Source organism: Diadema setosum, chromosome 13 (genome assembly GCF_964275005.1).
Source record: "Diadema setosum chromosome 13, eeDiaSeto1, whole genome shotgun sequence".
Lineage (NCBI taxonomy): Eukaryota > Metazoa > Echinodermata > Echinoidea > Diadematoida > Diadematidae > Diadema > Diadema setosum.
In genome coordinates, this window is record NC_092697.1 from 2871225 (window position 1) to 2885298 (window position 14074).

Sequence of the window (14074 nt, forward strand, 5' to 3'; positions counted from 1 at the left end):
AGGCAGCTGTGGACGTATACTCAGGGAGGTGCTTCGAGAGAATGAAACTATACATGTGTGTATATCTGTCGAGTTTATTGCATTCTGGTGTCCTAAAAACCTACAGCCATTCCCACATCCATGCATGTATGTCTGTTGGGTTTTTCGCGTCCAGATTGGCTAAAACCCTACAGCCGTTCCTACACTCATGTATTTATGTATTTCTGTCGGGTTTTTCACGTCCTGATTGCCTAAAACCCGGCAGCCGTTCCTACACTCATGTATTTATGTATGTCTGTCGGGTTTTTCGCGTCCTGATTGGCTAAAACCCGACAAGCGCTCCGTAATGCATGTAGGGACGTATGGTTGTTCGGTTAATGGCACTTCGGCCCGTGCAAGTGACATTCATACAGGCATTCTAGGGCTGTACAGTTGCACAGTTGCATAGTTGCACAGTTGCATAGTTGTACGGTTTCTTGCGTTCTGATTGGCTAAAACCTGACATCCATTCCATGGCTGTATAGTTGCATAGTTGTACTAATTTTGACTCCCCTCGCCCGCCATACTGGCTGACCGTGGCTGGCGCTGGCGTTGGCGCTCATCAAACGCAGCGAGGATATTATTTCTGTCCTTCATGTAGACAAATTTCGCGATGATGGCGCGAGGGGCTGGGGCTCGGGCAGGGCCCTCGTTGTGCTGGGTAGGTGCATTGCGTCGGGGCAGTCGATGCGCATTGACCAGGGCGATAGTGGCGGCTTCGTCGCGACTTAATTCCAAAAAGGCAAAGGTATCTCGAAGCAGATTCTCCGCGTTTTCGTCTTGGGTTTCCTTTATTCCGTAGAACAGTAGGTTCATGCGACGACAGTAGATTTCCATCTTTGTCAAATTTTCCTGAAGCCTAGAGATTTCTTCCGCCATTTTTTCTTCACCTCTGGAACTTTTTTTTTCTCAAGTTCTTCGAGCCTGGCGGAGTTCATCGATGTAGGGTCTTCCAGCTCAGAAAGTTTTTTTTTTTTATTGATAGAGGCAATCTCCGGTGAAAGTGCATCAAGCTTAGCACACACGGCTGATGATGAGCTATTTATACTTCGCTGAATGTCAACAAGCGTTAACTCGGATAGGTTCGGTATTGCCGCTTTCTTGGCGTCGCTGGCTCGGCTCTCCCCGGGGCATGTTGAGTAGCACGAGTAGTGGGTACTCTATCATTACTTGTTTGTCGCGTAGTGCGGCTCGCCATTTTGTGATACAGTTCCTTGGGAACGACAAAACAGTTCATATTGGGGAATTTTCCGCTTTGCTTGGAATTTCGCTTCAACGAGAGTTGACAGATTATGATAGTCTATCAAAATGAAAAAACCCCAGGGTCAAGCGGTACAGTTTCGTCAGGAATTTGGGTAAGAACAAAATGGGGCGGTGGCCACTATCGGAGAGACTTAGCGATCCACGTCCGTCTCCCTCGGTGTCTCCATTACGATGAACGTGGACTTTACTCGTTGTAGTATTTCAACAAATAACGTTTAAGAAATGCTCTTTGTTTCAGTATCAGGCAAAACATCAAAACATCAGTTGACATCTCTTTATTCTGAACGGGTGTAGGGATCATACATATGATGTAAAATCCACATATTCTATTACAATGATTCTCCTGTTATTTCTTCAGATTATACCTATAGGTACACCCCACGTCTTGTTTGGTTCCATGCTACAGTATAGGTGAAAACACCGTCTGACACCGAAATCTGCTAACATGGAGATCACCCTGTTAACAAGATTTGTCGGCATATTCAGCTCCTGCATCGTAATGCTAAGTAAGTCACCTTTTAAACATGTTTAATGTCTATAATAACATTTTTTTTTTCTGACTGAACAAGGGTATATCGTTTTTACAGACCTAATACACACCTTTGTCGACTTCGAATCTTCACGACTGCTTGTCGGCTTCTCCGTCGAGTTTAAATCGCATGTTAAAGGGGATGGCTAGTAACTGATCAGTGCATGGGAATCAGTGGGATCGCTGGGGGATGTTTGTTCCAATCCTTGTCGGATTCATTTAAGAGTACGCTATATATCCATTGTTGTGTGAAACTTATTTGCTTCGGAATGGTCTCATATTCAAGTATAGTCAGCTGAATGTGCAGTTTAATGTTTCCAGGTTAGCATGCCTGTACAGTGACGGGGAATTAAACCGTACATTACTTGAATATGAGACCGTTCTGAAGTAAATAATTTTCACACAACAATAGATATATAATGTACTCTTAAAATGAATCCCACAAGAATTGGAACAATCATCCCCCAGCATTCCCACTGATTCCCACTGATCAGTTACTAGCCATCATCTTTAATTGAGGCCCTTGACTGTTTGTGCATATCGCTTCAATATTCACGTGGTAATTAATTCTTGATATCTTTCCATCATCTTCTTTTATTCTCTCATATGCACAGTTCTGAAGAAGGGATTGGTATGACGCGAAAGCTGTTTATGCACTCCGTAGACGTGATGTGTGCGTTAATGATCGTATCGCTGTACATTATGCTATATGGATTCAGATATGAATAAATAATCATGATTGCACTTATCGCAATTTTTTGGACGTTCAGAAACTGTCTGTTTTTATTTCAATCCTAGACACCAGCACTTTTGCAGCCGACACTACCGGCAGGGAGTTTGTTTTCGCGTTTCCACCAAACTTCGAGTCACAGGAACCGGACAACCTCAGGCTTCTTATACAACCGATAGAACAGACAAGACAGACGCTAATGAATGTGACCATAACATTTCGAGGTACCTCCTATTCCCTGGCATTAGACCGCTCCTCGCCTCCATATAGTGAGCCGCTGCCCTCTGACCTCGCCCTTACAAGGATTTCCGGTTTAACGAACTCGACGGTAGTCGTACAAACTGACCACGACATAATCTTGGTGGCTGCGAACTTTAAAACTCGGACGATGGATACGTTTGTGGTGCTTCCAACCACTTATCTCGGCAAGGAGTACTTTGTCGCAACGACACCGCAGCGATACTCGTGGGCAATCTTGATTTCGGCGGCTTACGAACCAGTGACGGTTGAGGTAGCTGTAAAATACCACGTTACATTTCTTGGTAAAGATTACAAGTCGGGAGACGTCATAAAGGCCTCATTGAGTCCCTTTGAGACAATGCAGCTAGAGCCAATCGTGAACGAGAACTCGGTAACGCGAATCATTGCAAACGCATCGGTTTCAGTGACTTCTGGCTGCAAGTGTGCCAGAGTCCCCAGCGTCGCAGTCGGAGGATGCGATATCATCGCCGAACACTTGGCCCCCTTCGATCGATGGGGACAGTCCTTCGTACTGAGTCCATTCGTTAACAGGCAGAGTGGATACATGTATCAGGTGATATCCGGACGGAACAACACGAGGGTGTGGATCGGAGGAGATGTGCTAATCCTCCATATGGGAGAAATCTACACACAAGTCGTCTTACAACAAAAAATGACGTCGATTACGTCAAATCAACCCGTAATGGTTTTGCAATACAGCATGGGTACGGAAACTGATGGCAGACCCGGTGATCCCTCACTCTTCATGGTCCCGCATCTGGATCAATTCAAGTCTTTTGCAGAATTCCCAATCACTGATTTCTCCTCTGCAGCAATCAACGACGTTTACCTCTCTGTCACCACGGATTGCAATGCGACAAGTGAAATCCTACTCAATAATAATACCATCAGTCAGGTGGGCCTCAGGGTTGAAATTAAAGGCATAATCTACCATTTGCAGAAGAAACAAAAACACAGAATTTTTAGTGCTTCAAACTAGTTCTAAAATGTGAGTTAGGGATAGAAACAACCACTGTAAAAATTTGAATCCGAATAATCGATGTTAAGTATTGTTAAATACACTGCATGTGAACAATAGTTGTAATAAAACTGTTTCCAGACTAAACCGTCTACAGTTACGGTTTAATGAGAAAAATACTGATAATATATCTTCTTATATTGCAACATTTTTATATGGTAGGATGTTTTGACATACAACTGACCTACACATATGCATTAAATGTGATATCTTGAACATCTTAACTTGTTTGTCCTTGACGATATAGCCCTATTTTCATGATACCCTTAGCTCTTTAGATCACTCAAAACACATTTTTTTGAAAGATTCTCTCAAGCACTGTAGCAACACCGAACTTTTTCCATAAATAAAGCACAGTTTTGATATAGCATAACATATGGCATAAAGCAGGAAGTACGCAAAGAAGTAAAACTAAGCAACTGCAACATATTATAGAGTTTAATTTATTAAGGTATATGTTTTACAAGTGCATAATATTGGGGAGCTAGAAGGTGCAGTTCCGGAAGGGTCTTGATTTTAACCCATTTTGTGCCAGGCATTTTGGACGCTTTGTCAAAGGCTACGTGTTTTCTTTGCCAATAGGCACTCAAAGCACACACACTGTTAAAAGTGCAATCTGGACACCACGTTAATTGCGCAGCCATTATTTGCTGTTGCTTCTCTTTTATTCCAACTTTTCATTTCCTTCGTGGTGTACGTAGATTTCTTGGCTGGAAGAATACAGCGTCGAAACATGGAATCACAGGAATATATGCACGGTATGGATGGCCGTAGTGGGTGGAGGATATGTGCTCCGCTCACGTGACAGCGGAGATGCAAACTCTCCGGTGGCGACATTCATGTCTCTCGTGTATGGCGCTGGACGCCTCATAAGTTTCATTTATACTGCAGGCAACTTTTTTGACGAATTAACCTGCTCAGATACAGGGGACACTATAACCGGGAACGGGCAAGAAGTAGACCCATGCCAGCGTCTCCAATCGCGTAAGTTTTACTAAAACTACGATGACATAACATGCCGTGCAAAAGCTGGATTGAGAGGGAAAAGCTAATTTTACCCATCGTGTCCCAGATCTATAAATGGGAATCTTGGTAATGCTATAGGGTAATGCTTATGGCAGGGCCCTCTTGTGCAGCATTGATAAGCTTGAGCACATTGTGTACAGAGTCTACTGTCTGAATACACTGGTGAAACAGATGACCCATACAGTTCAACACTGTGCACTGTTAGAAAAAAATCAACAAGGTTGTTTAAAATTTTAAACAACCACAAGTTAACCGGTGAATCGCTCAACTGTTGTTTAAAAATTAAACAACACGTAGTTGTTTAAACTTTTAACCCTTTGTTGTTTAAAAATTCTAAACAACTGTTGTTTAAAAGAAATTTAAACAACTGGGGTTGTTTAAAAAAGTTGTTTAAAAATTTAAACAACTGTTGTTTAAAAGTCTTTTTATACAACTGGGTTGTTTAAAAAAAGTTGTTTAAAAGTCTAAACAACTGTTGTTTAAATGTAATTTTATACAACTGAGTTGTTTAAAAAAAGTTGTTTAAAACTCTAAACAACTGTTGTTTAAAAGTCATTTTATACAACCGGGTTGTTTAAAAGTAATTTTATACAACTGGGTTGTTTAAAACAAATATTAAATATTCATGTTTAGAATTTAAACAGTTCGTAATCACATATTACTGTACAACTCACTTGTATATAAGCACAATAACACAAATGTTTATTTTTTTGGCCAATTATATATTTCAGCACATTTTCACTGTCTATATTACTGACAGCGTATCATTAGAAAACCTTCAATCGGTCAATCTGTCCATCGATGTGCAAACTTATTACAAATAACAAATTGAGCCAATCAAGAATTGTCTCATCCATTTTCAGAATATATACAGAGTAACAATTCTTCTTATACAGTTAACCTTTGATAAGTCGAAGTTCTCGAGAACCGAGACAAACGTGTCGACTTGCGCGGATTTAGTAAAAATATGCAGTTTGACTGCAGAGGAAAAATCACGAGCTTTTGTTATGCTTGAGTTAAGTGATTTCCCAGCTGAATTGACCTCGACTCATCCAAAGCTTAGTGTATTGTGAAATGTACATTTTGATTCCACTTACATACAAATGGGGCGCTTAATGCCGTAAAAATCACATTTCACAATATTTCAACTAAACTGCAATGGCAAATTGAATTTGAAACATGAAATAATTAAAGAATTAATTATTATGCATAACATGGATGTGTTCAGCTTGAGATTATCTATACCTGTGCCACATTGAATATCTTGTTGCTTCATTTCTCATATTGTGTGGGTGCATGGGAACCATCAGTTGCCCTCAGATGGGTCCAAAAGGGCTAACTGAATGAACAGTACACAGAGAATGTAATTTTTCAGAATGCTTTTACAGTCCAATGCACACCTTACAGACACATTATCCAGTTTTATAGTGATCATACCCTGATAAGACAAGATAAATCTTGAATGAGTCTTATTTCCTGGAATGATTATCTGATATTCTTAGAACCACTGACTTTGTTCTTGAAGTGTTTGTCACTATTACATGCGCTTGGAAATCTCATAAGCGAAGCATAAGGGAATGGCCCTCTAAGGATTTGCTTTTCTGTCCCAATACTGTACTTTGTTGCCCCACTAAGAAAATATTACTGAAGGTATTGCACTACACAGCTTCTCTATTAACCAGATCATTTTTAACAATGTTCAATTTGATGTAACAACATTTTGAATCATTTCAGTTGCAATGCTTTTGGGGAACATCTGCAATTGTAAGTCAGGGGTTATTAGATTATATTTCCTTGACAGTACAATGATGACTGTAAATATACTGCAGATGGAGAAACCATTCACATTAAGAAATAAGTTTTATCTCTTGTGAAAATTCTACTCCATACCTATATTCAGCATATCTGAACAGACCAAATAACATATACAGTACATTGTAATTATAATGAAACTTACTCCTGTTTACTGGTGTAATTTGAGAAGTCATACCTGCTACCAACACATACAGTTGGTTTTTTTTTTCATAACTGGGATGTGCAAAGTACAGCACATCTGTCCAGCAAAGATCATCTCTGTCACTCCTGTGATAGAGATGGCAGTAATGAAGATTACTCTATATACAATGAAATAAATTCATAATGGAAATATACATTCTACGAAACAGTTCATCTTGAATTTTATGAAGGCCACATTCAGTACAGAGTGTCACCTCCATTATGCTCAACAGATATGAGGTTTTAATTTCATTGCTATATTTCTGAAAATTGACTGTCATGCTTCAGTATAAACCTGTGAAGATCTTGCCCAATATTTAATTAAGTGACTACTATGCAAAATACCTTTTTTAATTCATTTCTAGCCCATCTTTATCACAAGTTTTTAAGGGCCAACATTACCCAGTAATAGAACAATCTTCTCATGACCTTTGAACTTTCCATGTGACATGTATCCATTACTTATTGAGTTATAAACAAATAAAATATAGATACCAAACCTTTGCTTTGACGAATGACCTAAAAGTCAACTTTGTCAATTAAACTTCTGAAGACCATGAAAATCTCATTCTACGCATCTAATCTTCCTGATTTGAAGAGTTCAGGTATGTCCTGATCTCTTTCACAGAATTGGACGTCACTTTACCAGGCATTTTGTACACAACTGTCTCCAAGAACTGCCAGGCAGCAAAACATTGAGCCTGGTACTCTACATCTAGGACATAATGCACTTTGAATGCACAGTCCACAGCCTTTGTCAAAGTTGGAAACAAGAATCCCTGTCTCTCTACAATAGGGAGTTTTCGCAAGCACAACGCGGCCTGGAGTTAAGCATGTCGTGTGCGAAATTTGCTTCTGCACATGATCAAATCCGAGGAACGTCCCGTCCGGGGGAAAACGAGTACGGTAATTGGCCAAAATAGCGTTCGGTCCCGATGCCGGGCAGGAGTGAGCCAGCCAGTCAGCCAACCATTCAGCGATCTTGTCCTCATGCCTCCGTTCTGTACAGGAAAGCGAAACTGCATAGATATGGGGACGGGAGTCAAGAGTACGGGGACTGTCACAAGTGATCGCTTCCTCGTATTCTCGGTCTTCGCGTCGTGTAGCAAAAACTTCCTAATGACAAAGGTTTGCAGTGGCTTCTTCCAGGATCCTCCCATCAGCAAGATGAAGGGCTGTGGTCTCTGCTTCCTGTCAATTTGTCCAATGTAGAAAGCCAGGTCTGTGCCCTCCTGTAAAATGAAATGGAAGTGGAAAAGAAATATGCATTCTATACATCTCGATAAAATCTTGAAATAATCTACGCAGAAGTGTTGGGTTGAGGCATTGGTATAATGAAGTCCATCAGAACAGATATATTTCCCACACCTCTCCAATGTTCAAGGTAGAGTTCATAATAAAGTGCCTGCCCAAATTCTGCAACATTTCATTTGCAAACATATACCCTAAATTGGGTATTTTATGTAGTATATAACATCCATGTATTACATTTTCTATTCTTGCAAGGGCTAACCATGACCTGGCTGAATGAATTTTCAACTGTGTGGCCTATGGGAACTTCTGAAAGGCAATTAATTTTATTGCTGGCAAGCCCAGGCAAAAAGTATTATCAAACAAAAACTACTTCTGAATTGCATTTCATTATTTTGGGTAAGTTACTCTTTCCAATACTAGTAGTATAACAACTTTGTCCACTTACATTGTAGGAACATTAAGGAGTATGCGAGGTCTTTGTTCTTTTTGGTATGGGGGGGGGGGGTGGGGGGAGACACCCTGTATCACATTGGATGTATGTGAGTGGTATGTGATATATTTCCAGCATCTTGCTGAATATAATGATACCATAGGTCAAGTGCAATATTTATTGATAAATGGAATATTCCTTATTGGTGACATTTGGGACCAATTTTGCATTTCATGCGAATTTTTCCCCTTTTTATCAAAATGAAAAGGACATATTGATATTGGACAAGTGTGTGATTGAGCAGTCAGGCACAAAATAAAGTAAATATGTATGTTGACTATGTAATATAAGATTTTTTTTCATAAAAAAAAAAAATTATTGTGATTCACAGCATACATTAGCAACATAGTAAATTTGCATAAATATGTAGAATCCATGGACTAAACTAACAAATGAAACAGCATAAACTGGGAATTTCTGTAACTATGGACCACAGCTTGATGATTTTTATATTTTGTATTGCAATGTCAAAGTCCATCTCATCATTTTAATAAGAGGGCAACACATCACTTGTTTTAGAAGATTAGCCTCCGAACAGTTAGGTACTTACAGGTTGAAAGTCGTAGAATAACTCCAACGACTCCTGAAAGGAGCACTTGCCCCACACCCTCGCAGTCCAGCCTCGGCAAACTAGCGGCAGCATGCTGAATGCAAGCGTCTCTTTTTCCTCTGTGGAGCAAAATGTATGACACAGGGGGAGTATTTGAATGATAAGTACAAATATACCCTTTAAAAATATTAACACAATCAAGGCTGATAAAGAGAAATGCTGACAAGAATCAGCTCATATTCAGATGCTAGCTTATGTACTTATATTGTACTTGATTGCAACCAGGATTACTAACTGTGGGGGGGGGGGGCTGTTTTAAAGTTGTTTGGAGGGTATTGTAGAAAATACTACACATTTTGAATGAGGGACTGATTCTGGCAACGGCATTTACTACCAAGACGGGCAAGTAATTGTGGATGAGTAGAGCCAAACTTGTAAGGCCAAGCATTAGAATTATAATGCTGTAATAATCATCATGCTATTCTACAAAGCAGCAATCAGAGTTACCATGAACTTGAATGAAAGAAAGTTGAATGGTGTTGACAGCCAGTGCCTTAATAAGAATAATCTTGCACTACTGTTAAGTGCTTAACAAAGACTATTGCAATATGAATGACATTTGGGCTTTTGCAGGAGGTTCATGTCATATTTTGGCATTGCATAAAGCAAGATCAGTTGATATGCATATATCTTAATTAGATTAGCAAGAGCAAGGGATGTTCAAGGTCCAGTGACTTTTATTTCAAGTAGTAGGAAAAAGAATGCAAGAACTTTAATAGTTCATAAAAGACTTCTCTGTTAATGTTATCCTATAATGACAAAAGCTTGATTATCATGTGAGTTGATCAGGCAGTGGAGAAGAAAAGGGGAATGGTAGATGAAGGAGGCAAGGACAAACCGTCCAGAAGTTTCAGTGTACATGAACTGTGTGGCCGTGGGGTGCTACAATGTGAGAGAGGGGCAGGAGACAGCCTCCCCCAAATAATTGTCCAAGCTGTAGTTACAGTCATTAAAGCTGCACTACCGCATGTGATACAAGGAGCGAAAGAAGCTTGTATGAGCACAATTAAAGATGTTCTGAATCCACATGTCATCTCTTGAGGATTCAGTTCCAGCAGGACGAGGTCCAACATGAGCTAAGGAGGGACAATCTCTGCCTGACTGGCCTGCCAGAGGGGGCTGAGGAGACAGAGGAAGAGCTTACTGAGGGCGAGTCAAATGTTGCCAAGGAAGTTGGCTTAGACATTTGGAAAGAGGACATCTCATCTTCATGATCTAGTCATCATCTTGGGGAAAAGGCAAGAAGGAAAGAGCATTCAGATCAAAGTCCACTTTATTGCAAACAAAAGGAACAAACTGTATTCTGGGCATTCTAGTCTGAAAGGAAAAGAGAACATGAAAAGTGTGTACATCAATGAAGATCTAAAGGCATGCAATGTGTCACTCGATCAGTGCATGATAAATGCCAAGGAAGCTCATGATGTCGAATCGGCAACAAAACCAAATACGGGAACATGACATGCAAGTTGAATGATGGACAAAGCAGAGTCATCAAGAGCCCGGATGATCACTTTGATATTGGCTTTGAAATTACAGATCCACTTCAGTTTTTGCAAGTTTTTGCGAAAGTCTTAGAAATTAACAAGCATTGAATGAATTTATCGGTCTAACAATTTTTTTTTTTTTATAGTCATGTTCATACTGTAAGTATTTTGTTAATAATGTTAATAAATTCACCTCAACTCAAATGCAAAAAAGGAAAGGGTGGTACTGGTGCTGTAGATTAGAATCTCTACACAGAGCAATGCTATCTAAAATGTACCTTGGGAAAGGCCATCGGTGTCACCCGTGTGATGAATAAGCAGCGTTTGCTACGATGGACATCTTGATTCCCCACAGTAGAGTACTTTGTTAGCATACATGGCCATGCTGCAAACATCCTGTCTTCAGCCATGATCTCCTGGCTGAAGTCTTGCTTGATCTGTACAAATTAGGGAACAAGATTGCATTTGTAATCATATTAAGGGTGGCCCAGACAGAATGCTATAAACCAAATGGAAAAAAAATATAATACTCATGTTAATAACAAAAACATAAATGATGGAGTGAATTGTGCATGATCATTAGCTTCTGCAAAAATGTTCATTCTATATACATTTTTCTCACAAGTTTGTGTGAATTTGCACAATGTGCTTCGTTTGGCATAATCTTGACAGACTGAGAAGAAAGCTCCTAATCTTTGCATAGAAACTTATTTGAAAGTGACAAAAGTGCCAAAAATTGGTTCCAACCACCTACCTACACGAAACAAATAGAACTCTACTAAGGTGGTATATTATTACTACAGGCATTAAGTTTACGTGTGGTGCATAGACTATATTGTGCGTTAAAAACACCACAATCTGTTTTCTGTCTTTATCTTCATTTTCTATAGGGGTTCTAGGCCTTTTTTTCTACTAAAAGCTTACGTAGACCTTAATTCATCGAGCATCATTGATGGCAATGATGCTCAGTAAAGAATGAATTGCTCCAGCAAAAGTATGGTAGCAGAACTTAACTTGCACTTTAGTATTGGATTTTAGGGGGTTCGTTATGTTTACAGTAGATTTTGGTTGTACGGTTGGACTTACTACTCATCGACCGCCTAATGTTTATTTGCTTGATAAGAATATTTAACACTACTAAAATTCATGCAAAAAACTTGACCTACATGATTGAGAAAATCCAGAGCTAGGCTATCAAATGCCTTTGTTCCCTTTTCGATTCGAAGTTTCAGTGCAAAAATATCGCCGTCGAACTTGCATGGCCTCGTTTCAGCTCCCCGCGGTAACGCTCCTTATTGAGATCGACCGCTGTTTTTGCATTGACAATGCACGCAAACCGAGTTGTATTGAACACCGTGTTGTACGAAGCTTTTTAGAAACTTCCATAGACACTACATTACGATTCGGTGAAAATATTCATTCGAAATTTTGTCCTTGATTAAAACCATTAACTTTGTTAATGAACGGTGAATTTTCGCGTTTTCCCACACCATCCTCATCAACAGTCAAAGCCAATCCATTTTTACAACTGTATGTGCTTTGCGTGCAGTGAAGTGCGTATAAGCGTTCAGTGCGCCAATTAATGCATGGTCGGTCTATTACAAGAGGGTGGTCGATGTGGTAGGGCTATCATACAGCCGACCATAAGTTCTAAATTATGAGGTAGGATTCATAGGAAATGATCGAGACATGTCATTGTGTAATTGAACTTAGTCTTAGTTAGCACTAGCAGTCTAAAATATAGGCCCTAGCCCTTGGCTAGGCCCTAGCATTGCCTAGCTAGGCCCTAACCGTCACGTTAGACCCTATGCCTAACTAACTTGTTAGTTGTGTTATAGATTTCTACATCATCGAACTCGGACACTGCGCCTATATAATTGTGCATGATGTGATACGGTGCCTGTTACAACTTAGAAGTTAGAATACTGTACAACGAATAGGCTACTGTACTGTGTGACAATGGGAATATTCCGTACGCTGATTTAGAGATTAGTTTTTGTAAAAGAAATTCGTATTTTATGTGAAGTTTTGAAAATGTATGTAAGGATTGAATTATGCAAGTGTTTATACAAGCACGAGTTGGTTGAAAAACATAATGTACGTACCGGTACAGACGACCTATTACTTAACGTTAACATTAACAGTTTGTTAGATCTAAACGTTACATGCATAAAGGCGAGGCATAGCGCAGCCCGGCCAAGAACCCAAAGCGTGAGCCGTGACTATAGCTTCATACATCATGCAAATTACAGATGGGCATGAAGCGATGTAACTATCAGTTAAATAAATAAATACCTTGGAATGACTGGCAAAGTTCTTCTATAGCTAGACCCCATTTGCTGAGAATGTTCGTGACTCCATATAGCTGCATTGCAGTCATCGTCACCGCCGTCCATCATGATGAATAGCCGCGTATGAGCTGTATAGCTACATTTATTGTAGCTATAATGTACATAAACGTGTGATGTACGTGTGTGTGTGAGGCGCGGTGGCCGCGGCGCCCGGCGGCGACCGATCGATTGCGCATGCGACGAAGGATACATGCAGGCCCGCTGATTGGTTCATGACTATCACATGACTTTTGCCCATCAATTTCTAAACAACGATGTTTAATTGTTTGGACAATCATTTCGAATTGTTTTTAAACAACCGCTGTTTAAGGCAATCAAGCTCCAATTTTCTATATTTAAACAACATTGTTTAGAATTTTAAACAACAATATTTTAAACAACGAAATTTTACACAGCGTTCTAACAGTGTGTTCACAGAATTAACTGTGTGAATACACAGTGTGTTGACTGAGTCAACTGTGCATACACTTTGAATACACTGTGAACATAGTAATACTGTGGAACCCTATCAAAGTATCTCAAAGTAAGAACAAAATATGGAAAACTTTTAACATATGGCTATAGTAGACCTTATGCATTCGTGAAAATAAAATCAAAATTTTTTCCCTGTTTTGCTGAAAGTGAAATCATGCAAATATATGATTCATTAAAGCAGAATATTCATCAAATCCAACAGGAATGTAATTCTCTTCCCCTCATTCAAAAGCAAAATATATTTTTGATAGGTTTAGACGAAGCAAAATATCGTAAATACTGGCCCACTAGAGAAAGCCCGTGTGTATCACATCTTCCCTTATATTGTTTCTAACGTCGGTCTTTGTCAAATGCTCACTTCATTCATCTATCAAGCGTGATTTAGCAAACATGAACAAGTAGTAAGTGAATTATCAATAAACCGTATTCATTTCGTTATTCTCTAGCATCTATCACAGTACGAATCAATCCTATTAGTCATGAAGTGGGTAAGTCTGAGAGAGTGGAGCTGACGTGTGAGTTTAACAACGCGCTTTACTTTGAGTGGCAAAAGGACGGTGCCCCCATTCAA

The 14074-nt window shown here is 39.6% G+C and overlaps 1 protein-coding gene across 1 annotated transcript; it reads left to right on the plus strand.

Moving 5' to 3' along the window:
- Positions 1 to 1726: 1726 nt before the first annotated feature.
- Positions 1727 to 4817, plus strand: LOC140237078 (uncharacterized). The gene is made up of 3 exons (XM_072317018.1): positions 1727 to 1787; positions 2609 to 3696; positions 4521 to 4817. The coding sequence occupies exons 1-3, from the start codon at positions 1727 to 1729 to the stop codon at positions 4815 to 4817; spliced, it is 1446 nt and encodes a 481-aa protein (XP_072173119.1).
- Positions 4818 to 14074: the final 9257 nt, after the last annotated feature.

Coding starts and splice junctions, on each gene's coding strand:
- LOC140237078 (XM_072317018.1), top strand. CDS start 1,727: ATGGAGATCACCCTGTTAACAAGATTTGTCGGCATATTCAGCTCCTGC. Junction 1,788..2,608: donor CTCCTGCATCGTAATGCTAA/GTAAGTCACCTT, acceptor TTTCAATCCTAG/ACACCAGCACTTTTGCAGCC. Junction 3,697..4,520: donor ATAATAATACCATCAGTCAG/GTGGGCCTCAGG, acceptor TGGTGTACGTAG/ATTTCTTGGCTGGAAGAATA.